The 24,592-nt window shown below is 38.4% G+C and overlaps 3 protein-coding genes across 3 annotated transcripts; 2 read left to right on the forward strand and 1 right to left on the reverse strand.

Moving 5' to 3' along the window:
- The first annotated feature begins 1,083 nt into the window (after window positions 1-1,083).
- Window positions 1,084-5,879, forward strand: pax10 (paired box 10). Its single transcript, XM_053341300.1, has 7 exons — window positions 1,084-1,189; window positions 1,329-1,523; window positions 3,293-3,375; window positions 3,507-3,663; window positions 4,036-4,109; window positions 5,561-5,693; window positions 5,779-5,879. Exons 1-7 carry the CDS (start codon window positions 1,084-1,086, stop codon window positions 5,877-5,879), a joined length of 849 nt encoding a protein of 282 aa, XP_053197275.1.
- A 4,864-nt stretch (window positions 5,880-10,743) lies between these two features.
- On the forward strand, window positions 10,744-19,040 carry mmp25b (matrix metallopeptidase 25b). The gene is made up of 10 exons (XM_053341542.1): window positions 10,744-10,830; window positions 12,192-12,324; window positions 12,444-12,585; window positions 13,477-13,754; window positions 13,937-14,113; window positions 15,542-15,626; window positions 15,887-15,969; window positions 16,178-16,330; window positions 16,880-17,170; window positions 18,761-19,040. The coding sequence occupies exons 1-10, from the start codon at window positions 10,747-10,749 to the stop codon at window positions 19,006-19,008; spliced, it is 1,674 nt and encodes a 557-aa protein (XP_053197517.1). The 5' UTR covers window positions 10,744-10,746; the 3' UTR covers window positions 19,009-19,040.
- Window positions 19,041-21,866: 2,826 nt separating this feature from the next.
- On the reverse strand, window positions 21,867-23,880 carry LOC128381126 (carbonic anhydrase 4-like). Its single transcript, XM_053341077.1, has 8 exons — window positions 23,808-23,880; window positions 23,671-23,697; window positions 23,402-23,572; window positions 23,071-23,219; window positions 22,885-22,980; window positions 22,427-22,505; window positions 22,138-22,301; window positions 21,867-22,049 (listed from the first exon to the last, which is right to left on the reverse strand). Exons 1-8 carry the CDS (start codon window positions 23,878-23,880, stop codon window positions 21,867-21,869), a joined length of 942 nt encoding a protein of 313 aa, XP_053197052.1.
- Between the last annotated feature and the right edge of the window lie 712 nt (window positions 23,881-24,592).

Consider the following 24,592-nt stretch of genomic DNA (forward strand, 5'->3'; position numbering starts at 1 on the left):
ACACACACAGTATTGTCAACAAAGCTGGAGAACAAGGGACGTTGGGTGATCAGGGGAATAAAGGTCTACAGAGGAGAGTAACACACACACAGGACCCCTGCATCATTTCACCTGGACACTTGGTAAGTTGGCAAAAAAATGTCTGTGCTTTTATGTGTGTTGTTCTGTGCAAGATTACTTTAAAAAAAATTAACCCGAGGCTTTGACGATGCACCACCAAGAGTAAAATATTTTCTTAAATAATTTGTGGAATTGAATTGACAATCACTTGAATAAATTGATGTGCAACTGCTGCTACATTCAAATGAATGAAGTCTGACCTTTGACATCAGACTGCTGCAGTTGTTAGTGAGATTTGACTCAGTATTGACAGACATTTGTATTCCTTTCTTACTTTGTAAAGACGGATTTTCCAAAAAATGGGGGACTGTAGGATAAGATAAGATGTGTCTTAGACTTAGAAACATAATTATTTAGGCAGAAAAAAGGTTTATGACTATATCTTACTTAATGTCTCATACTGAGTATGTAGAGTTAAATATGGGCTTGGTTTTATAGCAGATCTTGTTCATACATCTTCTCTGTGTGTGTGTGCCTGTGTGTGTGTGTGTGTGTGTGTGTGTGTGTGTGTGTGTGCGATGCCAGTTTGTGGCTACATATAAATGCAGCATCTTTTCATGCATGTTTGTGTGTGTGGCTTAACCAGCAAAGATAGAGCTAAAAGCAAGTGGCATAATAAATGTCATGGCTTTCAAAGTGAGTTCTAATGTACCTTAGCTCCCCACGGTATACTAGCATACCAATGTATAACACACACACGTTACGACAGCGGCCATGTAACTAACTCCATTTCTGTCTGTCATCATGAGGCTAATTCACCACAATGCCGACCATGTGTGAACTCATGCGATATGAACCCCTCCTTCTTCTTCTCCCCCCCCCCCCCCCCAGGAGGAAGGATTGGAGGATCCAAGAAAGGGAAAGAGAGAGAGAGGGGGAGGCAAAGGTGACAGTGAACAGGGGCGGACACGCACAGAGAAGGACTCCTTTATTTGTCTTCATGGTGGTTTGGACACTCGTAGTATGTATGAGAAGTTAACCATGCTGAACCTGCAGAGTGGCTCAAACTGGAGCGGGCCTAACAACTGGTACCATGACCCCACTGGCGTGCAGACACAACACAGCACAGGTGAGAGATGTAGTATGGCACTTGTGGCTGTCGCACCAACTTGCAGCAGTCTTGCTGCATGAATCTCATGTTCTGTAATCCTTAAATGTGACTTTTCATGACACTCATACATCTCTTTTGTCACCTCCATCTCTGCCAGTGTCTGAGGGCTGTCTACTGGACACGGACGGCAGCATGGGGGGAGAGGCGGGGGGCGGAGGAGCGGGCAGAGGGGGAGGAGTCCCTGTTGAGAGAGATGAGGGCGAGGAGTCTCAGCTGAGGTTGCAGCTCAAGAGGAAACTGCAGAGGAACAGGACCAGCTTCACACAGGAGCAGATCGAGGCTCTGGAGAAAGGTCAGGCCATGCAAGCACGCAAAGCGCTCTTCTGCTTTTCAGCCAATCACTGCCCTACATGGGTGCAAGCCATAGCAGTTTGTGTCATGACGCAGCTTGTCCTGCTGCTTTTTTCCCCTGCCAACACCTTTTTTATTGGATTATTGTCTTTATACCTTGTTACAGCTTTTTGGTAAATAGCAGGGGACATAAATATGAGTAGCATTACACACCAGGATCCACACAAAAAAAATGTCTGTTTATCAGACTACTTATTTAAGCTTCATAAGACAATTAAAATAATTTGGAGGGACAGGAATTCTATCAATTGCTGCACACAATGTATGCAGAAACTCCACAAATATTCCTAATCCCTTCCAAAAAGCCTCTGGCAGCATCTCCAGCTGAGTTTTTGATAATGCATCATTACTGTGGTTGTATTATGCAGCGAGATCTGGCCCTCGTAGCCTGATATCCACTGAGAGGGATCAGAAAGCCACTCTTGACTGGATATGGCTGCAACAGGCCCTTGAGCTAAATAAGAACGCAATGTCCACTGTGCAGCCGAGTGGAAATGTATCAGTGTGGTCACTCCGTGCAAATGACATTAATGAGGTACACTGACCTCAGTGCACGGCCAAGGCACAATAACAATCATGTGTTGACACAGACGCCAATTATAACCAAGCCAATTATAACAATTTGTGAGACAGACTTAATTTATGAGGCCTTTGCTGTTATCTTTGTTCAATATGGATTTGTTAACCAAGTGTTAACAGTGTGAATTTCAGTCTCTGATTGTTGGTAATCTGTTAATATTAGAAGCATATGTATAAAAATAAATAGAACAGCCTCCTAATTACCCATCCTGCTGTCACTTTGCATGTAACCAACTCTGTCTTAAACAAACCGTTAACTGATTTATTTGTTTCAGTCTCTCTCTAGACACATTACAGACATAATGAACTAATGTTATGGATCATAAGCGCAGAAATCTATGCTGTTAGTATCTACACTGATGCCTTCATTACCAGACCTGAAACATCAGAGTTCATCAGTGTCTGTCGGTTAGAGGTTGAGGCATATTCTTGTTTTGACCTGTCAACAACAAAAATGCCAGCAGTTTGTCAACTGCAAATTAACTGACAAAAAGAGAAATGATAGTTGAATACAGAAAGTCTCACTGATGTGAAATCACGTTTGTTAAAGAAACCACTGAGAGAGGAATTTAGTTGTGTCAAGCCTCTATGTGATATACAGTATAACGTAAGATATGTGAGAGACAATGCCAATTTTCGATGCTCAGAATTTAGAGAGATAACAAAATGAAAACCTATGAGGTTTTTTTAGTTTAAGTCAGCCTACTTTGAAATAAAGTGCTTAGGCAGCTTCTCAACTTGAATCCTTTCATTTGAACTTTCTGCGTGTTCCATAATGATAAATAATTTATACAAAGTGCAACAGATAAATATTTCAAATATGGTTGTAAGGATACATCTCAGCTTCCTGGATTTGTGTATCTCACAGAGAGATAATTAGTCTCGCTGCTATTAAGTAGTAAATACCGGATTAGCATGTTAATATCTGCTAAAAGTGTGCAGATAATTGATGTGTGAGTAATATTTGATTTTTATACTCTTTTTTCATAAATAGACAGATGCATTGATGAATCCAAAATATGTTAACGCCACGCAGCACGAGTTATCAGGCGAGCTGCTCTCCAGTAGTCCTGTCATCCTCGATTAAGACTCACACTGTGTGTATTTGACATTAGTTAATATCTTCCACAGAGTTTGAAAGGACACATTACCCAGATGTCTTTGCGAGGGAGAGATTGGCAAACAAGATTGATTTACCGGAGGCCAGGATACAGGTACAAGCACATTTCAGCTATTAACACCCTGATGCTCAACCAGTGACAGCATGCAGTGGTGTTTGTTTTCTCCTCTATGAGTATATACCGCTACATGATAAACAGGCCTGACGCAAATCTTTGATTGACAGGTCTGGTTCTCAAACAGAAGAGCCAAGTGGAGGAGGGAGGAGAAGCTGCGTAACCAAAGGAGGTCAGGAGGTGTGACTTCCTGTTCACAGAGCCAAGCCCCGCTGACCACCTCCTTCAACACATCTGTCTATCATCAGCAGCACGGCAGCAGTTCAGGTGAACACAGGATCAATATAATCTGGTACCATTTACACTGCAAGCTTACAATGAGTCATGATTACAACATGTCAGTATAGTCTGTTTATTCATATAACACATGATTTCTATATTTAGTAACAGAATTATATTACTAGCTCATAATTACAAACCTAAGAGCTCCTATGTTTGATATTTGCTGGTAGAAAAACCATTAGAGTTTCTCCATTAGAGCACATCTATATTACAACATTTCCACTGCGAGAAGTAGCTATTCCCATCACATCATGTGTGTAAATGTGTGTGTGTGTGTGTGTGTGTGTGTGTGTGTGTGTGTGTGTGTGTGTGTGTGTGTGTGTGTGTGTGTGTGTGTGTGTGTGTCTCTCTCTCCAGGGTCCATGTTGAGTCAGGCTGAGTCGTCCCTGCCCAGCTACAGCTCCTTGTCAGTTTTCTCATCTGGAGTCCAGGTTAGACATTCATCATTTATCATTCATCAGCACCTTCCAAACTTTAGCAAAGCAGGCCATCATCTCAGAGCAGAACCTGTTTATTAGCTCTGTTATGTTGAGGGTCTAAAAGTATGATCATAAATACATAAAGAAATAACTATAGATATGAATGAATGGCAACTTCTACAGTAATTGTAATAATGTTAACTCAAATGATGATCATTATTATCATTGTTATCATTATTATTATTATTATTATTATTATGATTACATAATGATGGGATTATTATTATATTATCATAATTATAATAATAAATAAGTTAATCATTGTAACAATAATGATAAAGCAAGGTTACCTAAATTTAACTTACAGAAGAAGTAGAAAGAAAATCAAAAGCAAATTGGAATATATGAATTAAACAATGAGCTAAACAATGATTTTGACTTTCTTGAAGAAGCAAAAAAGTGACCATCTTATTTTCTTTGTCAATGCAAAGGGGCTTTATCAGTAATCAAAATTAAACAGGTCATCACATCACAAGACTTAAATACTCATTTTTGATGGGGTGACACCTTTTTTTTTGCTTCTTTAAGACTGTATGCGTTTAAGCAGAGCACCCCGTATCAGAAACTGAAGATGCTCTGTTGTTTTGTGACTATTTATAACACTATCTTTAGTTTATCAAACAGATTTCTCATCATTGGGTCAGTTTCAGTGTTGACTATACACTGTGGGTTAAACACAACACATCTGCTGGGTCAATACAGCCATTGAGTGAGGGTGATAGTAGTACTGAAGTAACTAAAATCAATATGAAAGCTAAAGGGTTTTCAGGACTCTGGAGGCATTTTTAAGAGAGGCAGCAGCTGAAAAAGCTGTTTTATCAAGATTTGAAAGAACATTTAGTTTACCAGAGGGACTTTCCACTTCCTTTACAATGGAAGAATACTTACAGTATCGTGCACAATATTCAAATTATCTCAAATTGTCTCAACAGCAGCAGGAAAATAGGCAATGTGTTAGTAAATCTGTATTCTTTATTTGGATCCACAAAATAGCGACTGGTCTTCCTGTGGTCAACACAAAACAAAATAACATATGTAATGAATGTAAAAGTATCAATGAAGCATCAGAAAATTGGTGAAATAACCTTTCACATGTAGTAGATATGTATTATTAGAGAATGTAGGCTGCTGTTGATCTTGCTGTGTCCTACTTCTTCCATACTGCACTCCTCTAGCACCCCCATGTGGTTAAACTGAAGCCATGCTGACACACCACACTGCTTCTATTGTAGAAATTGCTTTACAGTGTATTACTCAATGAATACTAATGCCTGTATAAAGCTTAAGAACAGTTTTTCTAAGATAATACTGATATTCTACTTTTTTTTGTGCATGTGATACTAACTACACTTTTCTCTCCTTCATTCCTCCACCACTGTGCCCCTCTTCCTGTTTACCCTCAGTCTATTCCTCCACAGTCAGCCTCATCCTATTCCTGCATGTTACCTCCGTCCCCCTCTGCCCCGCGCAGCTTTGACTCATCAGCGTACTCCTCCCCTCATCTGCAGACTCCGTCCTCGGCCAACTCTAACACCGGTGGGTGTCTCTCAGGTCAATTTGGGTTTGGGATAAATTCAGCCACCTACTGACTAACTCACTCTGTCTTTCTAACCCCACCCAGGGCTCATATCACCTGGCGTTTCGGTACCGGTGCAGGTTCCAGGAAGTGAGCAGCAAAGCATGAGTCAGAACCTGGGTCAATACTGGGCCAGATTACAGTGAACAACAGACAATTGCTGCCAGCCAGCATAACAAAAGCGGAAGGAAAACAAGGGCATGTAAAATTTAAAAAAAAAAAAAGAAAGAAAGTGTCAAGTGTCAATATGGGGGCACACGGTTCTTAAGGAAGCACAGGACTGAGCTACGTGTAGAGGGGCCTAGATAATATGCAGACCCCGATATGCATTAAATGTTTACAAATTCAGTCAAGAGCAGCTTTGGTTGCACTTGACAGTACTCTAGTCATACTGGTATTTGCTTAGTATTATCAGATTGCACTTTTTTTAGGTTTTTCTTTTGTTTTGGATAGGAATAGAGCTGAGCTCATGATGAGATTAGGATCAGTTTAAAGTTTATTTAGGATAAGAATAGTCAGGATTAGGATCAGGCTAAAGTCAAGGTTTAGGTTAGACTGCCTGTAGATGCAGCATTTTACACATATCCTTCGAAAGTTTCAACACATTTTATTGCATCAAACCTTTTAGCGTTTACTTACATAATCGGGGAAAAAAGCTTACAGTTAAATCAAATCTATTCAGTGTTAACAGGATTTTAAAAACTGATACCAGACTTGATAGCTGCTTGTTTGACTTACTTGTCTAAACCTATAAAAATAAGTTTAAAAAAAATTGAATTCATAAAAGTTTATGGGACTGCTTTGAAGTTTGGATTGCAGACACATCCAAAGGCTCTGCCATGAACATGTCCCACTGTTTAAGTCCATCTAAAGGCAGCTTTAAAAACTGTAACCTTTATACCACACATTAAATGATTCAATGGTACTAAGTAAATGCCAGCATAATGTCTGTATTGTGAAGTGTAACCACAGTTTCTTCTTACTTGAGCAGCTCGATGATATTATGATAGGAAGCTTGTTCTCTGAGCAAAAGCTATGTGAGGCTGTAAACTACTGTGAAGATTTTAGACTTGCTTATGGCAATCACTTTTACTAAAACCAAAAGATTATCATAAAAAAACCCAAAACAAAATGTGTAAATCCTGCCTACCCTGCCAGCAACATTACACTGAGACTGATACTGCATATTTTTGTACAGACATCTGTGTATGATGAAGATAACTGGATTATTGTCAAATGTTATTGGAGGGAAGAATGTAGCATGTTGTGGACCCAAATAATCCTCAAAGCACAAATTTCCTTTGTCAAAATACATCATTGAGGATGCACCATATCAGATCTGTTTGACTATACGCTAAACATTCACATATTACAGATTTACAGGTATTACAAGTATTCTTTACTAACAATTACAGTAAAGCAATCCAATATCATTTCTATTTTCTATATACAAAGATTTGCTTTTTAGCTAATCAATCAAAAAGACAAAATCAATTCCACCTGAAACATTTTTGTCCTTTTTTGGGCTCATTATCAACTGAATCAGCAGTGATTTTGATCATTAAAGCCAGTGACAATCGTGCATCATTACAGTACATGCCAAACAAAAAGAGGCTGCCTGCAAGCACTTCAGAGACTGACAATCAAAGCCGGAGGTACAATAGAGGTAAAACTGTGAAATGATCGCAACAGTAGCAGCAGCAACATTATCAACTTTGCATGACCAAACTAAGCCGCTAGACAATCAGCTACTTAGAGAAATGAATCAAGTATTGTACAAAACTGTTACTGTACTTTGCAGGGTTTGACCCTCTGCTCACTTTCCTCTTACTATTGTTTTTGTTGATGCATCTCAGTTTAATCTCCTATGAAATGTCTTTAAGCTCTTATTTATTTGTCTTTTCACTTGTTCACATAAGTCCTCTGTGTTGTTTCTGTTGTTGTGTGTGCTGTGTTAGTACTGTATAGCTACCAAGAGTCAACCCTTTTGTGAAGGCCTTGGATCCCTTTAATGAAAATAAAACTGTGTGTAATAAATATAAATTCAAAGGTTGTCATTTGTGGTCTTATATTACATTTTATTCACCAACGTCCGTATGGTTTGAGGTAAAAGAAAATGATTCCTCCGTGTCAGTAGTTGCCAATCCTAAAATGGTTCAATTTAGGCACAAAGACTACCTGGTTAGGGTTAGGGAAAGGTCATGCAGGATGAAGGACTGTTTAATGGCACTAAAAACCTCAGTGTGATGAGAAAAAATGAGATCCAGTGTTGTGCTGAAGTCTGTTACCCCTTCAAATAATGTTCCCCTCCTGTTAAAATTGTGTATCTATCAATAGAACAAACTGCTATTGACATGGAAAACCGGTCTGGACTAATATCCTGTGGACTATTGACACCTTCCTTGATGGGAATCTGTGTCAATAGATGGTCAATTCAGTAAATTTCAGTTCTATAGCCGTAATAATTCCACATACACAGTATATATTAAAATACATGGTTGATATGTGATTCTTACAAAACCATCACTGTTACACCAATAAAATGCATTTTTGCCCTTTAAGCCAATACGAAAGCCTGTGTGAAAAATAGTTTGGTGTTAATTAAACTGAAATTTAAAATAATAATCATCATCATTGGCATGGTAACTGGGAAATGGGTTCAGTGTTTCCGATCTCATGTTAAGTCAAGTCAGATTTTATGGTTAATAACCCCACTCTTTGGAGCAGGCCTCAGCTATATGTGAGGGTCCTGATGGTAGAGTGAAAAAATTCCAAACAACTCTCAAATTGTCTTATAAAATGGCAAGTGTTCATCATAATCACCACGACTAAATCCTGAGCAGCTAAAAGACATATATGTTTTCCACTGGTGCAGCGACATGAAGTGGACATGAGCATTAGACCATTAGCAGGACAGCATTTTGTGCTAATGGCATGACTCACTGGGGGCCCTGGAGAATAGACAGAAATTAAAGATGGGAGAGGAGGAGGATGGGGTATAGGAAGGAAGGGATGGAGGGAGGGAGACTGAAAGATAATACCAGTGATGCTTTGCACAGACACACAAACTAATGGGGCTCTATGATGCGATGTGAGATGCCAGTGCACTCCAGCTTAATGCAGAGTCATCAACTTCCCTCAAATGTATTACAAGTACTTTCTGTTGAATAACACCAGCTAAACGGCTCATGTGGAAAACGAGAGCTACCTTTCAGGCTTTATTTTTTCTACTATTGCAGTTTTTTTCATGATGACAAATATGGTAGTCCTAATAATACAAGGCCAACACTGTAGGTGCCAAAAGTAAAATGAAACTTTAATACACCTTTCAATTTAATTTGAGTGCATTCTTTGAGCAAAATCTTTAACTAAAAATCATGTTTAAAATACATGATTACCCTCAAAATTAAAAAAAATGATACTTCACTGACAAATGATTTTTTTTTAGGTTCAAATGACCAAACTATTGACATAGGACTCTGAGACTATCAATCGTTCCAAAAAAAAACTAGATTGATTTATATTCACCAGTGTTACTTGTGACATTGGTGGTGGTCTCACACCATGGGAGTATTCCCACTTCTGTCTACTGATATTATGCAAAGCAAGTGTAGTTCTCTTTGTAGGGAGTAAAATAAGGAGGTTTTCTAGTTTCGGGGATCTTGGGTAACATATAATGTAAGGTGGTACAGTTTTTATCACCAAGTGAAAGCGAACCAAAATTGGCTTTTCTTTTCTACTGGTACAGAAAAGAATGCATATAATATTTTTGATCTAGCCTTAGCTCATTCAGCAGGGTGTGTGGTTCTGGTACTGTAGGTGCCCTAGTTACTGTGACTTTGTTTACACCCTGTAAATATTGTACCATGCGCCACCCTGTAGACTGGGCGGCCTTTTTAACTGGGAATAGAGGTTTAGGGTTAGAGTATTACATGGCGAGTCTGGACATTCAATTACGATGCCTGCTTTAGGTCCTTCACTATCACTATTGGTTCAATTACCTTTTCAGCTTCAGGTTTTAAAGGATACTGTCGTTGATTGGGTCTGAAAGACGATTTTGGGGTTATTCCTACAGGGATTATGTGTTTTATCAGACCTACATCTGCTATACATTTGGACCATATTGTCTCTCTCTGGTAAAATCTAAGTTTTACCCTTAAATCTCGACCGAGCAGATTTATGGGGCAACAGCTGGACAGTACAAAAGAGTGTCTCATTTTTTGATTGGTCTCTTCATCCAATACTCTAAGGGGATTGAGACATATTTTCTTGTTTTGTTTTTCCATTTGCAGCTCAAAATTGATTTTTCTTTTTTCATGTGTGTCCACTCTCCGTTATCGACTATCACGGATGGAATGTAATGTTGTATCCTTCAACATATAGGCCAATTTCTGGTTTGTCCTCTAATTCTAATAGTACTTCTGCTAAGGTTTAAAATGTCCATATTAGGGTCTTCTTCTTTGTGTGTGTGCACATCTGTGTTGGTGTGTGAAGCAGGTGGGTTTAATATGACGTGATCCTTGTTGATCTAGTCACATCCCATCGTCATTTTTAGACTCGGAACGAGTGGTTTGTGGTAACAGATCATACGTGTGTGTGGCTATATATATATAGTACCAGACAAAAGTTAAGAACTCTATGACTTATAGTAGCTGATGGCTTACCTGGTCTACACAACATTAGTAAATGTTTTATTAAACATGAAGAAGGGCCATTAGTAGTCTATAAACCCTTATACTAGTGTAACGCTGGGTGTAGGTTAGCGTCACCATTGAGTCAGAGAGAGAGAGAGAGAGAGAGATAACTGATCGATCAGCCCTGCCTAGTCTCAAGAGAGCAGACAGACGCTTCAAAGGAGAAACAACGGTGAGTTCTGTCTCCGTTATATTGGCTTTAGGTTAATAAGAAGAAAGCAATAAGAAACAAGAAACGTTAAGGGTTACTCCAAATAATTGCTGTCCGGATAATAATGGGATCGGCTTTTGTTTTTTTTTGTTATTTGCAGCAACTGGAATGGAGTTGGGTCTTCTGCTGTGGATGATCTTGACTTTAACAGAAAGCATATCAGCAGTGCCTGACCAGTACAGTAGAGCTCTGGTGAGTTGGCTTAAAGAGTTAAAATGTAGTTTTGCGCTGGTCTTTATCTGACATTTGATTATAGGCTATATTAAAGCGTGATTTAGTGTAATAATGACATGATATATTGTGTAATTTTTTTATTTGTAAAAATGTGCATTTTTGCTTAAACTCAGTCTAAGGCATTAGGCTAGTCTGTATCAGTCATTTGTTTAAGCTCTGGGTCAATAATGCCTCCTACTATAAAATCCTAATCATGTCATTTTAATCACAAATATTTAAACACTAATTGAGGATGATTTCTCCAAACCATCAGCAGTTTTTTTTAAATCACATTGCATACCTGCTGATGTACTCTTGACATGTGAGTGTTTGCATACACAGATTTTATGACTGATATGAGCAGGGTGTCAAATAGAGCAAATGATATTTTCATGAAACAGATCGGAGTGCGTCAATGTTTTGTCATTTTTTAATAATTATAAATTAACCCTAAATATAATTATTTTTTGCATTGGAAAAAAGTACGAACAATGTGTTTAGTTAACTGATTTTGGTTGATTTCAGTTTGTAGTAATAATGTAATATTTTAAATAAAAAACAAAAGCACAATTATGAAAACTCTGAATTTGAATTAGTTTTTTTACACACATAATAGCATCAGTGTGTCATGTGTACAAAAAGTGGAACATTTCCCTTATTACTGTAAATCAGCACGTCAAGTGTGCATCAGTAGAATGATGAGGGTTCAGATACATTTAAAAAATGATGATTGTTTTACTTGAAAATAAGTTTGTTGGAAAAAATAACAAATATACCTTTTAACTTGTTGGAAATATAATCTAGGGACTAAAACTAAACTTCCTTGTGTAGGGTGGAGATTTTGTCACCAAAACCAACAGAAACCCACACTGGCATAGAAAGAAGGGTGTGCTATGTCTGAGAGTCTGTTGTGTCAGAGATGACTGTTGAGATGACTGTTGAGAAAACTCAACATGAAAAACAGCACATCAGATCAATGAGTTTATCATTGTGTTTTGCATTGTTTGTGTCATTATTGTGATAGCAAATACACAGACTCAAATCCATCAAGCAACTCACTTAACAAGGACAGACTCATGTAATATTAATGAGAACAAAAGGCCAACACTGTATTGTGGGGGTCTGTCATATGTGGAAATGTTGTATCAGCATTTACCACAGTCTTAAGAATTACTTCCTCAAAATAATTCGAAAGAATTTCACAGATGTTGTTAGTTTAGTGTAATTAATGGAAATAAGGAAATACACGTGTTTTTCTCATGAATGTACGTCTTGTGCTGTGGTTATGATTATTGAGAAATATCTCTAAACTTCCTCTGGTGATTTTATGTCACGTCCAGGATTGGTTGAGCAGATATGGATACCTTCCTCCTCCAGACCCACGTACCAGTAAGCTTCAAACCAAAGATGGAATTGAGAAAGCCATTCGTGTCATGCAGAGATTCGGTGGGCTCCAGGAAACAGGACTTCTTGGTAGCTTTTCATCTTGAATCTGTCAAGTCATTATCTTCCACATCCTGTGTCACATGAGCACTCAAAGTTTCTGAAATCTGCTCTTTTGTTTCAACTTGTGTCATCCCCTTCTCTTCCAGACACTGACACTTTGGAACTCATGACTAAGCCACGATGCTCTCTCCCTGATATTATTGGGGGTGAGGACAGGCTGAAAAGGAGGAGGAGGAAACGATATGCCCTCACAGGCCTCAAGTGGCACAAGACAGATCTCACATGGAGGTGTGTTTCCTGTCATGTCTTAAAGTCCAACTGAAATCACATTTTATCACTCTTTGCAATCAGACATTACGTCAACATGTTTTTAAAAAAAGTATTGCTGACAGCATGTAACTGGACTGAAGTCACATTTTCACTTGTTCTTTAATGTGTTGCAGTTGAGCAACTAATTAGCTATCTACCCTGCTAACTGACACTAACCCTAACCCTAACCCTAACTCTTTTTTTCAGGTGAATGTTTGTTTGGTGGCTGATTCAACAAATGTGTGTTCATGTTTAAAAGCGAGATAAGAAGGAGACTTTAACAGAAAAGCAAATGTGGGTTGTTGTTCAGAGTCTGTGGCGCCTGTGTTGTGGCTTAATACAAAATTTGATTTGTATTATTTACATAAGAACAGTTATGTAAACTCATCAGGGAGCACAATCATGAAATCAGAGAATTAAAAAACTTTCTCCACTTTTATTTCTATATTTTTTCTTAGTGGAGAACAAGATACATTTTTACATAGTAGATATGTATGATGTGGTAGACAAAAAAGGCAGATTAATTTCAGTCGCACTTTAAAGAAAAAAAATACTTTTAACTTTTAATATATCAACTTTCTTAATTCATAAAATCCTACCATAATCCATCATTAGAGAAGTTTAAAAAAAGGTGAAATTTCTTATCACGAGGACACACAGTGTTACTCCAGCCTCGTTTGAAGCTTTCTTCATGGGTAGCATCCCCTGTTGGGAGACAACAGGAAATGCTATGAATTTAAATTACATATTTGCTATCAATATAAAACAAAAAGGGTAACAAAGGGTAAAAACAAGAAACCTCTCAGACAATGAACAGCATCATCAACATCTGAAACTTTGTTTTAATACAAAATATATTCCTGTTTGCAGCGTCCTTGGGTCACCTTCCAAATCACCCAACTTGAATAAAGACATGGTGAACAGGATCCTGTTTTATGCCTTCAAAGCCTGGAGTGACGCAGCCCCCTTGAATTTCAAACAGCTGAGTGACAATGGAGACATCAGAGTGTCCTTTTCCCGCTTGATGCATGACGATGGGTACCCTTTTGATGGAGAGGGTGGCACCCTGGCCCACGCCTTCTTCCCCAGTGGGGGTGAACTGGCGGGTGACACACACTTTGATGATGATGAGACATGGAGCTATGGAGGTATTTGCTGATGTAATCATGGTGGATGGATGAATGATGATCTATAGTAGAACAGTTCTCATCTAATGTGCTTGTGTTGACAGTGAGAAAAGCAGAAAATATATCTGCATACTGAGTAACATCAAAATCTGAATTTAGTTGTCGATGTGACTTAGTAACACTTTTGTTTCACACTTCCTAAGTTTCCAGCGGAGGCACCGACTTGTTCGCAGTTGCAGTGCACGAGTTCGGTCACGCACTGGGCCTGGGCCATTCCTCCACTGACGAATCCATCATGACCCCATACTATAAGGGTGCTGAAGACATGAGCCGATTCAAGTTGCATTCGGATGACAAACAGGCTATTCAAGAGCTTTACGGTCAGTCAACAGTTGCACTAACTGCGTATTGGATGATAAAGTACATCTCAAACTGATGTCTGTGACATGTATAACATCACACTTACAGTATGTCAGAGGTTCTCAAACTTATTCGGTCATTCCCCACTTTGGACAAGGGGGAACTTTCAAGCCCCACCTGCCCCCATCGACCCAACACAATGCTAATGAAATACGCCAAGCTTAACATTTTCAAATTTATTGAAGTAACATCATGTTGTATCTAAATTCTAACTCAAAACATAAAATAACAGCAAGTTCAAAAATAGAGAAAATAAAAGTGCAGCTGTGCCATAACCTGTATCAAGTTCAAAAATAGAGAAAATAAAAGTGCCACTTTGCAATCTGTTAAAAAAAGAAAAGAAGAGAAATGCATTTGGCAAGACAGGTGAGCAAGTGAACATATGAGTTTTACCCCTGCATTAGTGGCTGCAATGAGCCTGTTTTGCATTGCACATCTTTTCAAAGCGGGGTTGCAGGCTTGATACTGCCACTCTCAAGTAATGCTCAATGTTCAGCTGAGATGTGTGTGTTGTGTGTTTTAATGTGTGTCTTTAATGATGAAACTTGAGGAAACAGGAGGGCAGATGCACAACTGTTAACTGCTCTGTGGGACTTAAATGGCTCACTGTATATTTTGGTGGCTGTACATTGTGTTGCTGTGGCTGGACTTGTGTTCAGTTTATTAAATATGTAGGAAAATTAGACAGTCTACAGTCATGCTAGCAGCTCTGTATGGTTGTACTTCCAGTAGACATAGTGGTGCTAAAAGTGACTACATTGACATGCTGATGTTTAGCAGGTAGTATTAAGCAGGTTTACAATCTCAGTTTAAAGTGCTACAGTAGCATGCTAACATTTGCTAACTTGCACTTAGTTTTGCAGGAATTTACTTATACACCAAAAGTCATTTTGTCATTTTGTTTCATGCCAATCCATCTACTCATTGTTGAGATATTTCAGACTGGATAAAAATGGTGGACTGGCAGACAAACCAAAAGAACAACCTTTTAAGTTTATCCTGTCCAGAATTTTCACATTACTTGATTCACTGGGCTGTAAAATAGAGAAGTGTTGGCCATAACTAGTAGGAAATGTTTCTTGGTTAAGGTTTCTTGATTTAAAAAAACAACAACAATATAACGGTTTATTTTCCACTTTTCCAAATGAAGCGGCAAAACCTTCCCTCGAATTAAATAATGTATTAATATGATATGATTAATAAGTGTGAAGATGCTGTCTTGCAACTTCAACCTCAGTGTAGGCCTGTTTTTGTTTCACATAGTGACTTCCTTCCCTGTGAAAACTCCCCTGATTGCTGGGAACGGATGTTTGCACAGTGTTTGCTTTATGTTGTCATCTGCTTTCACCACCTCTTCAACATTATCTGCTTTTTCCATTTCATTTCAGGTGTAAAGGATGACCAGTCACCAGGTAGTGATGATCCTAACCTCCCCCGTCTTCCCAGTCCACCTCCACCAAGACCAACAAAGCTGTAAGTTGAGCCAGAGCAAACAGGCTGATAAAACTTGTACATCATCCAATCGATACAAAGTCTGAATCATATTGAGGCACTCACTTTAAAAGGGACAAATGAGTGATAAGAAGTAACTTAAGACCAGTGGGTGCCGCTAAAGGCCTTCTGATTGATCCTCATTGTGACAGTTTGGCCTGTTGCACCCTCTAGTGAAACTCTATCATACTACATCCCATGAAAATACAATTTCAGCAAAGACAAAACTTCTTCTGTCCCAGGTCTGACCCCACATTGCTCGAGCGCTGTCAGGGAGGTTTTGATGCAGTGGCCAATATCAGGGGAGAGGTCTTCTTTTTTAAAGGTAAGGAAACGCTATCTTTGATGCTCAAAACAGAATATTGTGGGATTATTTAGACTCCATAATATGTGTAATTGTCTGAATGGCTTAAAGAGATTCAGAATTCACTGGTGTTTTATATGTGATCGCTTTTCTCATCATCTATTGAATGTACAGTCACACACATGTTGGTGACATGTTCACTCTTTTTTTCTTTTTTTTTTTTGGAAAGGTGCACAGTTCTGGAGGACCAAACAAGATGGGTCTTTGCTCTCACTCAATCCAGCTCTGATCAAAAACTTCTGGTATGGCCTCCCACCGGGAACAAACAAGGTTGATGCTGTGTATGAGAGGAAGAGTGACAGCCGTATCATCTTCTTCATTGGTGAGAATCCTGTGCTTCTGCATGACTGTGGTTTGAATCAAATTTTGGCAATGGCAATTTTGTTATTTTGAAGGCTGCGGTTTTGAAAACTAGAGCTTCATCAAACTAATAATACCATCAGCAGACACACAGATAAAGTTTTTACAAGAGAGACAGATTAGATTTCTTTGGACTAGTGAGGGAATATTGTAGCCTAACACTTCAAATATACCCATCTCTTCCTCTGACTCTTTACTACTTCCTATTTTCCTTTACCTCTCTAACTTTAAGGTCACTAATAGGCTACTTTATTGCCACTACAGGCTTTATTTAATTGGGTGACATAATTTGATTTTATTTGAACAGAAAGAATAAACAATCCAGACCAAAAAACACAGACTCTATCCCCTGGAGACATGGTTGTGTGAGGCCTCCTCAGCAAAAATAATACTTTTTTATTACTTTTCATACTTAACCTGTGAACCATCATGACAATGTTTTGGTAAAAATGTGTACAAATGACAAACTTCTGTTTGAGCCTAACTTGCACAAGCAAATTTCTTCTGTCAGGATCTCAGTACTGGGTCTTCAAGGACACAATAGCCATGTACGGTTACCCGCGCCCCCTGTCTGATTGGGGAATGATTAGAAAGAGTGGGGTTCCAGTGGACAGGGTGGACGCAGCCTTCATCTGGGCACATAACGGCAAGACCTACCTGTTCAGCGGCGATGAATTTTGGAGGTTCGACGAGAGCCGTAAAGATGGACAGATGACCCGGCAGCTGGAGCCAGACTATCCACGGAACATCAACCTCTGGGTAGGAGTGCCCACCCAGGTTGATGACATCATCAGCTGGAAAGGTAATTGTGGATAAATATGTGATACGTTTCTGACATCAGTACTAGATAAATCACAAGGCAATAGAGAGGATTGTTTCGAGCCGTGACATTTTTCAACAGTGATGTGCAAGCGACTGAAAGGCATGTAAGCAACACAAAACAACTGATCAATGTCAGGATAAGATGTTTAACCACCATGAATCTACTATCTGGCGGGAATAATACCTTGCTATGTTATTGCTTTTAAAAGCCATGAGCACCTTAAGTAAATAGAGAGTACACATACTTTATCTGCACAGAAATGGCCACATCAAATAAATATCAAATGACAGAATTTACATACATACTTTACATCCGTTACATTCAAGCCCTTGCCAAACAGTTCACACAATACTGATTAAGATGTATCTCTCTGTATTTCACTGTATTCAAAGTTTTTAAATCTGGTGCCTATGTTGACATTCTTACATTGGCTGAATGAATGCATACTGTGCATGCTGCATGAGCAGAGCATATGCTGTATGGGCAGAGCATGCACATATAGACTTCCGCCAGCCAAGGGGTCCTGCTAACTTGTTTTTGGGCCCAATGGATATAAGTCTGATAGCAGTATGCAGTAAGCATGTGTTGACAGTTTTATGGTAATTACTCTTATTGCCAGAGGGAGGAGACAAAAGCCCCACACTCCAGCTTTAAATTTTGATTTCTGATATTAACAGGATGCATAGGTGAACATGTGGGAACATGTGTTGTGATTCATATTATGCCATTGATTTGATGTTATTTTGCTGTGAAAAATATTTTGAGTGGAAACACAACTTTTGTTTGTTTTAAGTATTAATGGCACAATATGAGTATTATTAGCTAAATGTATTAGAAGTACAAAACTACACTACAAGAACTCATTATGCGGAATATCCCCTTTCAAGGTGTTATATTGTTTAAATGATATTATTTTGTTATTATTGATTCATTAACATATAAGCAGTATTTTAATTTGAAATAGGAACTATAGTTATCTACGGAAGCGTATTACATTCACTTGAAAAAAATAAAAATGCTGTTTTTCTGAATTAATGAGATAATTTTCCAGTTTTCTGAATAATTTTTCCTGTTTTCCTGTCTTACTGCATATTTTTTCCTGTTTTTTCTAACTTAACAAGATCCTTTAAAAACGCTTTCACTCCCTTCTTGAGAACTTACATGGCCTGTTTGTTTAGTGCTCCATGGAAAAAATGGGGGGAAAACAATCTAATTAATTCAGGAAAACAGGGAGAATTATTCAGATAAACAAGAAATCTATCTCATAAATTCAGAAAAAAGACAGGAAGGAAAAAAACAGAAACACTGGGAAAACTAATCAGAAAAACAGGAAAAAATTATTCAGAAAAACAGAAAATTATCTCATTAATTCAGAAAAACCAAGTGAATGCAATATGCTTCATGAGTTATCAGATCAAATGTAATACAGTAAAACGTTTCCCCTAGTGGAGTTATAAAGTAGAACACAGTTTATAAAATAAACATCTCTATACTGGAAATGATAAGCTGATGTTTTACTCAGCATGGGATGAAAAAGACTAAAGGATGACTGCTGCTGTTGCTCTTTAGGAGATGCCTACTTCTTCAAGGACAACATGTTCTGGTTGCAGGAGAACGGAAGATTGAACGAAGGTCCTCTTACTCCTAAATCCATCGGTGTATTCTGGCTCAGATGTCCAGCTCCTCCTCCAACCCCCCCACAAGGCAATCCTGGGTGCCCAAAGTGCAACTGCAACCTGACGGATTCATCTTCATGTCTAAGAAGCAGCTGGCTTGTCCTGATCTTTGTTTTATCGGTTATTCTCACCTCCATCTAGTTCAGAGCGCAGCAGATAGGCTTCTTACTGGTTTTAACAGACTACATCACATCAACCCAATCCTGGTTTTTCACCACTGGCTCCCTGTTCATTTCAGAATTGATTTTAAGATTTTACTGAACACTTTTAAAGCACATCTAAGTCTAGGTCCAAGTTACATATCAGATATGATGATTCCATATGAGCCAGCCTGCAGCAAATTACATACTGGTGTTAAACCTTCGCCCTATATTGGAACAAAAATCCTATGTTATTGTAAACATGTTGCCTGATCCGAACATATTATTCATCATCCTGCCTCCACCCTGCTAGAATTACAGCATTCCTTTTTCGAGAGTAAGTATTGGATTACAGGGAACCCCTATAGGAGAATGCATGGAAATTCAACACTGAAGTACAGCACTCTGGCTATTCCCTCACAATGAAGCCTTATACAACTGCCTTACAGAATGTGTCCCAACAGGCAACATAAACATACTAAATTGCAGAAATCTAGCAATGTCCTTATCAAAGGTCATTTCTTAGATGTCCAAAACTAACTTTGCTTTAGTGATAAATAAAAACTGTACACTGTGTTTTGTGAAATGATCAGAAGGGTATGTGAATGAATGTAGAATGTTTTCTTCAATACTTGAATGTTTTTAAGCATAGGGTCAGTCTGTCACTGTAATGCTTTTGAAATGGAGGTAAGCTCCTCAGATGTAATGTAGTTTGGGGAGGATTCCTCCTGCAGATCTGTCTGCCGGGCAGCTTATCACATTCTCTAAGATAGCATTTTTTTTTTTTTACCAATACTTCACTGTTATGTACTTTTTTTGCGTCCAGTTAACAGGGTTTGGGGAATTTGTCATACATGTCATGTATTTCTCAGGTCAGGTCAGAGGTAGTTAAGCAATCATCAAAATGTAACAGTTTCTAAGTGACTCTTTGAAATTATCATAAAAAAATTCTTAATATTAGTTTGTCTTTTGTGTTTGTGTATCTTTTGTTCCTCTTATCTACAACTGCTACTGTAACTTCTTTAGCTTAGAAAATTATCTCTTCATCTCACCTCTGTCAGGCTGAAGTGGTATTCTTGCTATGCACGTATATGATGCATACTCATGACTATGACTCACATGATGTGCGGATCTTTACAGCACATGCTGCCCAGTCTCCAGAAATTGTTCCCTGTGTCTCGGCCTAGATTTGTATCTTCAACAGCAACTCCCCTCCTGCGCTTTGACATGCTTATCTCTGTGACATCAAGTCATGAGTGTTGCAGCTGGTCACTATGGAAGTAGAGCACAATGACAAGAATGTCTGTCATATGTCACTTAGCCTGATGAACTAGTGTGCATTTCTCCTCACTCTTGCTTCACATGTTGGTTCAGACTCTCCTCAAATGGCTCGATAAGAGAACAAGCTGCTCCGATTTACAGTAAGTAGCTCTGATAACTCAAAATCAAAATAAGGTTACACATGAACCTATTTAATCATGTATAAAAACTAATGCAGTGGTAAATAAAATAGACTGATGCACAGATGTGTACTTCACTGGAACTGCTCTTCCTTGATTTATGCAAACTTCATCTTTTATTTTTTACTTGGAACACTTTAATACATCTAGTAAACCACTGACATCTATTGTTCATAGCACATTCAAAATATACAAGGAAGTTTGCACAGGAATATTTATTCAGTTCCTGAAGTGGTAAATGTTAAGGTGTGGTGTAAATGGCACAGGTCAAAAAACTGAGGAATAATTGGCATCCTGACAAGCATCAGGTACAAATACACAAAGCGGCTTGGAATTAAGTGACCTTCGAGCTAAAGTACACCACTTTAATCAGTAAAGCAGGCCTTTATGTAATCGAACTATAAGGGCAGGCACTCAAAGCCTGGTTTTAAGTGGCTCAAGTTGAGTACACCAAGTGCACCAATAGAGGTTAAAATTCTGATATTTTACAATATTCATTTAAAAAAAAACATGCTTTAAAGTTTCTCTTCTACAGTAAAACAAGGAGTGCAAAAAAGTAATTGACAAATAGTTTTTATTCAGGGACATTTAATACAATTGGGTTCACAGTTCTGTTTCATGCTCAAGTGCAACACAGGACCAAAAGGGCATTTATAATGTGCGCCACTGATAAATAATGGTGTTCATTTGACTGAGTGACAATCCTTCATTACACCAACTGAAAGAGGTAGCACAGGTTTCATGTTAGGTGTTCAGTTTGGCAATGAGTATCTTGAGTACACTGATGTACAAGTCAGAGCATGACCATAAATACGCTATTGAGGCACTTAAAATTTTAAATTTTAAAAATACAAATATATAACATTACCATATTCTGCAACAACTATTGTTAGAAATCCTTCCGACATGGTAACATTCAAGCAGATTTTAATGCAACTAAACAATGTCACACTCAGGTTATATTGCTGATTTCTGTATGACCATTAGTACAAGTAATCAGTAAACCCAGTGCAAGGATGTACCCTTCTTCTAGGCACTTCAACACAAAGCCAAGAGCTGTGCTACCAACAATAGGAAAACTTCTGGTGTGTAACAAAGTTAGTACGCAAATAATGCAAGCATACACAAACACAGGTAAATTACAGTTTATGGATAATTCATTTTAGCTAATCACTCCCCTGAAAATACTATGACTGACATTAGAGCAAAGTCAACCATCATGTTGTTTGACATGTAGTATTCAGTGCATATAGGTATATTTGATTACAATTTCGAGATGTCTAAAAGTCATTAATCATGTAGAAAAGGTGAATGAAAAGGGTGTGATCTTATTACCAACATGTTTATCTGCAGTGCAAGTTGCTGAGATACCACAACAATGCTTACTCCTTTTGTACCTCTAATTTCTCAGCCCTAGTGCAATGCTCAGGGTCATCAGCCCTAGAGAGTAGCAGGTGGAAGAGTCGGATGAGCTCGTAGCCTGTGTTGTGACTGGCTGGGCTGCCTGGACATTTCTGTAGACATTGGTCATTAAACTTGATGTGCCGTCTGAGACACGTACTGTTGTGCTGAAGAGATCAATCTGGAGATGAGACATTGAGCGAGTTAGCCGTTATAGCATGTGTGTTGGTTTAGTTAATATGAAAAATTGTTGTGCCAGAAAAACTCACCAAATCTTTGCTGACTTTAATGGTGTCCTTAAACACAGTCCAAACCACAGCCTCATTGCAATTGGGGGTTGTCAAGGAGCCAAGGTAACGATAATACTTGGTGCGATCCACTCCAACAAGGAGATCATCCAGAGAAACCCCAGCTGCAATTGTAGCGCTCTGGCCTGAAGACAGAAACATAACCACTGAAGGAACTGTACTGTAGCTGATGCACTATAGGGATTCCAAAATATCAAATTCTCAGCTAGAATAGAAAAAAATATATATATAAATGTTAACACCATCTTACCGCTTTGTGTGATGCTGGACAGGTAGGAGGTCAGCTTTTTCCAGCTTTCAGGTTGGCCAGTTGCAGTACCTGACATTTCCTAGAGAGGAAAAAAAAAAAAAAAGTATGCCAAAATGAGAAAATTGAAAATACAAAGCAATCTTCAAAAAGCAGCTAGAGGCAGCTTTTGTTTCACCATTCTTGCATCTCACTTTTCTGACAAGACTTTCCATTCCTTCTAAATTTTATTAAAGGTTTGAAAAATGAATGTTACAGTAAAAAAAAAAATCTTCTTTCTTTATGTTCTGAATAACCCAATAAAATGTTAATCATAGTTGGGGATGTAGCTCTTTAACCAAACAATTGTTCCCTGCTAATGTATACCCAATAAATGTATCAGGGCCCTTTATATATTCTTTTACCCCTGCCCCTCAGACAGCTTTAGTCCACCACTGATATTTAAATGCATAATGTCTGACCTCAATGAAGAAACCAAGAGCAGCAAGTCCTGTGGAGTCTGCAACAGCTAGAGTTGTGTTCCCGTTCAAGCTTGACTTGCTGTTAACAATGTGCAACTGCGGGAGTGAAGTAAATTATTTTGAATATAGAATTAATGAAGAAACACCTCATTCATTGCTTAACATGAAATGAAAACTGCACTATACCTCCATGGGATATCGCTTTCCATTCACAGTGTGTTCAGATCCAGGAACAGCGCTGCCATTACCCCAGTGCAAGTGGAACTGCAGGCTGTCATAAGACTCTGATAGGCCTCCTCCTGAGATCCCAACATTGCTTGCAAGAGCAACTTTGACTGAAAGTTTTTTTTTTTTTTTTTTAAAGAAAAAAAAAAAAAAAAAAAAGAAATTTCTTGAGACCACGGCAGTGACTTGTCAGGGTAAAAGATGACCAACCCAATTCTGGTATATGAGAAGGCAAGGTAATATAAGAATCTGGTGCAATTTAGGAGGGTTTGTGTCCACACCCACTACTCACCTGTCTTGCCTGTGTTTTCGATCTTTTTCAGGGTGGAGGTGCTGCTGTAGTTACGAAAAGTGAATTCAACCAGGTTGGAGTCACCTTTGGCAGATGCTGAAACTATGTTAATGGGCGACTGTCGAGTGCCATTGCAAAACGCAGCAGCAATCACTGGCCATTGAGTGTCATCTGTAAACAGAAACAAGTATTTGAGTATCTTTGAGTAATTGCAGAGGAGCAGCAGCTGAGACAGGGATGTCAGCTTATAGAGAAAGAGGGTTACTCACTGCAGCTTGGTTGATCATAACACCAGGCTGGAGGAAGAAAAGAGTTCCATTATTTATTCATGATAAACTCTTTACATAGAAATTCTTTGTTTATTGTAAGACTCACTAAAGATAACAATAATATTAATAATACCTACCGACAGAGTCTGAGGCAGAGTGGACACCGGGCACAAGGGTGCACACAGCAAAGGCAGCTACAAGCCAGTTCATCTGAATTTGAAAAAAAGAAAGAAAAAAACTCACCATTTGTTCATTAAAATAGAGAGAAGAAAAAACTACTAAATGTACATTTTTTAAAAGTACATTCCACATTGAAAGCAGCATTAAAGTTAAAAAGTTCAGTTAATTAAAGCAAGACCTTTCTGCTGCAGCTGCATGCAATTTTCTTGAGAAGCCTGAGTGTCTTACCTTTGACGCACCTGTCCTGCTCTCTATTAGCCAACAGCTGTAGTGCCTCATCCTCCCTCTTTTTATTGGCTCCACACACCCAGCAACGAGTCTGAAACCGCCTCTATTTGACATCTGAGTAGGTTTTTATGTCCCTGCAAGAATTCTCTGGGGCTGATAAGCAGAGATGAGTTTTTAGATTTGTTCAAAGGGGGCTTTTTAAAAAGTCAATCCATGCAAAAGGTTACATCTGGATTCCTGCCATTTAAACATAATTGATAGTAAGTGTAAATTTATTTTTAATGAATAACAATTAAATTTGCTCACCATTTTAATATATGAAACAACAATTTAGTAGCCATTATATTTTAAGTTTTTGTCAGGGAATATAAATATTTACATCCTCTCAAAGTGTCTTTTATTTAATTATTTTAAAATAATCTGTATACTATGTATCCCTGCATCCACACAATAAAGGTGATGTACAAGGAGGAAATGACGCAAGGTTTTGAATTTCTTTTCTGTTTTCACCACA

Source organism: Scomber japonicus, chromosome 20 (genome assembly GCF_027409825.1).
Source record: "Scomber japonicus isolate fScoJap1 chromosome 20, fScoJap1.pri, whole genome shotgun sequence".
In the NCBI taxonomy this organism is placed as follows: domain Eukaryota; kingdom Metazoa; phylum Chordata; class Actinopteri; order Scombriformes; family Scombridae; genus Scomber; species Scomber japonicus.

Excerpts from the sequence above, each read along its gene's own strand:
- pax10 (XM_053341300.1), top strand. The coding sequence starts at position 1,084 with ATGTATGAGAAGTTAACCATGCTGAACCTGCAGAGTGGCTCAAACTGG. Across the intron at positions 1,524-3,292 it reads GATCGAGGCTCTGGAGAAAG|AGTTTGAAAGGACACATTAC; the intron begins GTCAGGCCATGC and ends TATCTTCCACAG. Across the intron at positions 3,376-3,506 it reads TACCGGAGGCCAGGATACAG|GTCTGGTTCTCAAACAGAAG; the intron begins GTACAAGCACAT and ends TTTGATTGACAG.
- mmp25b (XM_053341542.1), top strand. The coding sequence starts at position 10,747 with ATGGAGTTGGGTCTTCTGCTGTGGATGATCTTGACTTTAACAGAAAGC. Across the intron at positions 14,114-15,541 it reads GGCTATTCAAGAGCTTTACG|GTGTAAAGGATGACCAGTCA; the intron begins GTCAGTCAACAG and ends ATTTCATTTCAG. Across the intron at positions 16,331-16,879 it reads CCGTATCATCTTCTTCATTG|GATCTCAGTACTGGGTCTTC; the intron begins GTGAGAATCCTG and ends TTCTTCTGTCAG.
- LOC128381126 (XM_053341077.1), bottom strand. The coding sequence starts at position 23,880 with ATGAACTGGCTTGTAGCTGCCTTTGCTGTGTGCACCCTTGTGCCCGGT. Across the intron at positions 23,698-23,807 it reads CTCTGCCTCAGACTCTGTCG|CCTGGTGTTATGATCAACCA; the intron begins GTAGGTATTATT and ends TTCTTCCTCCAG. Across the intron at positions 22,302-22,426 it reads GTCCAGCATCACACAAAGCG|GCCAGAGCGCTACAATTGCA; the intron begins GTAAGATGGTGT and ends TTCTGTCTTCAG.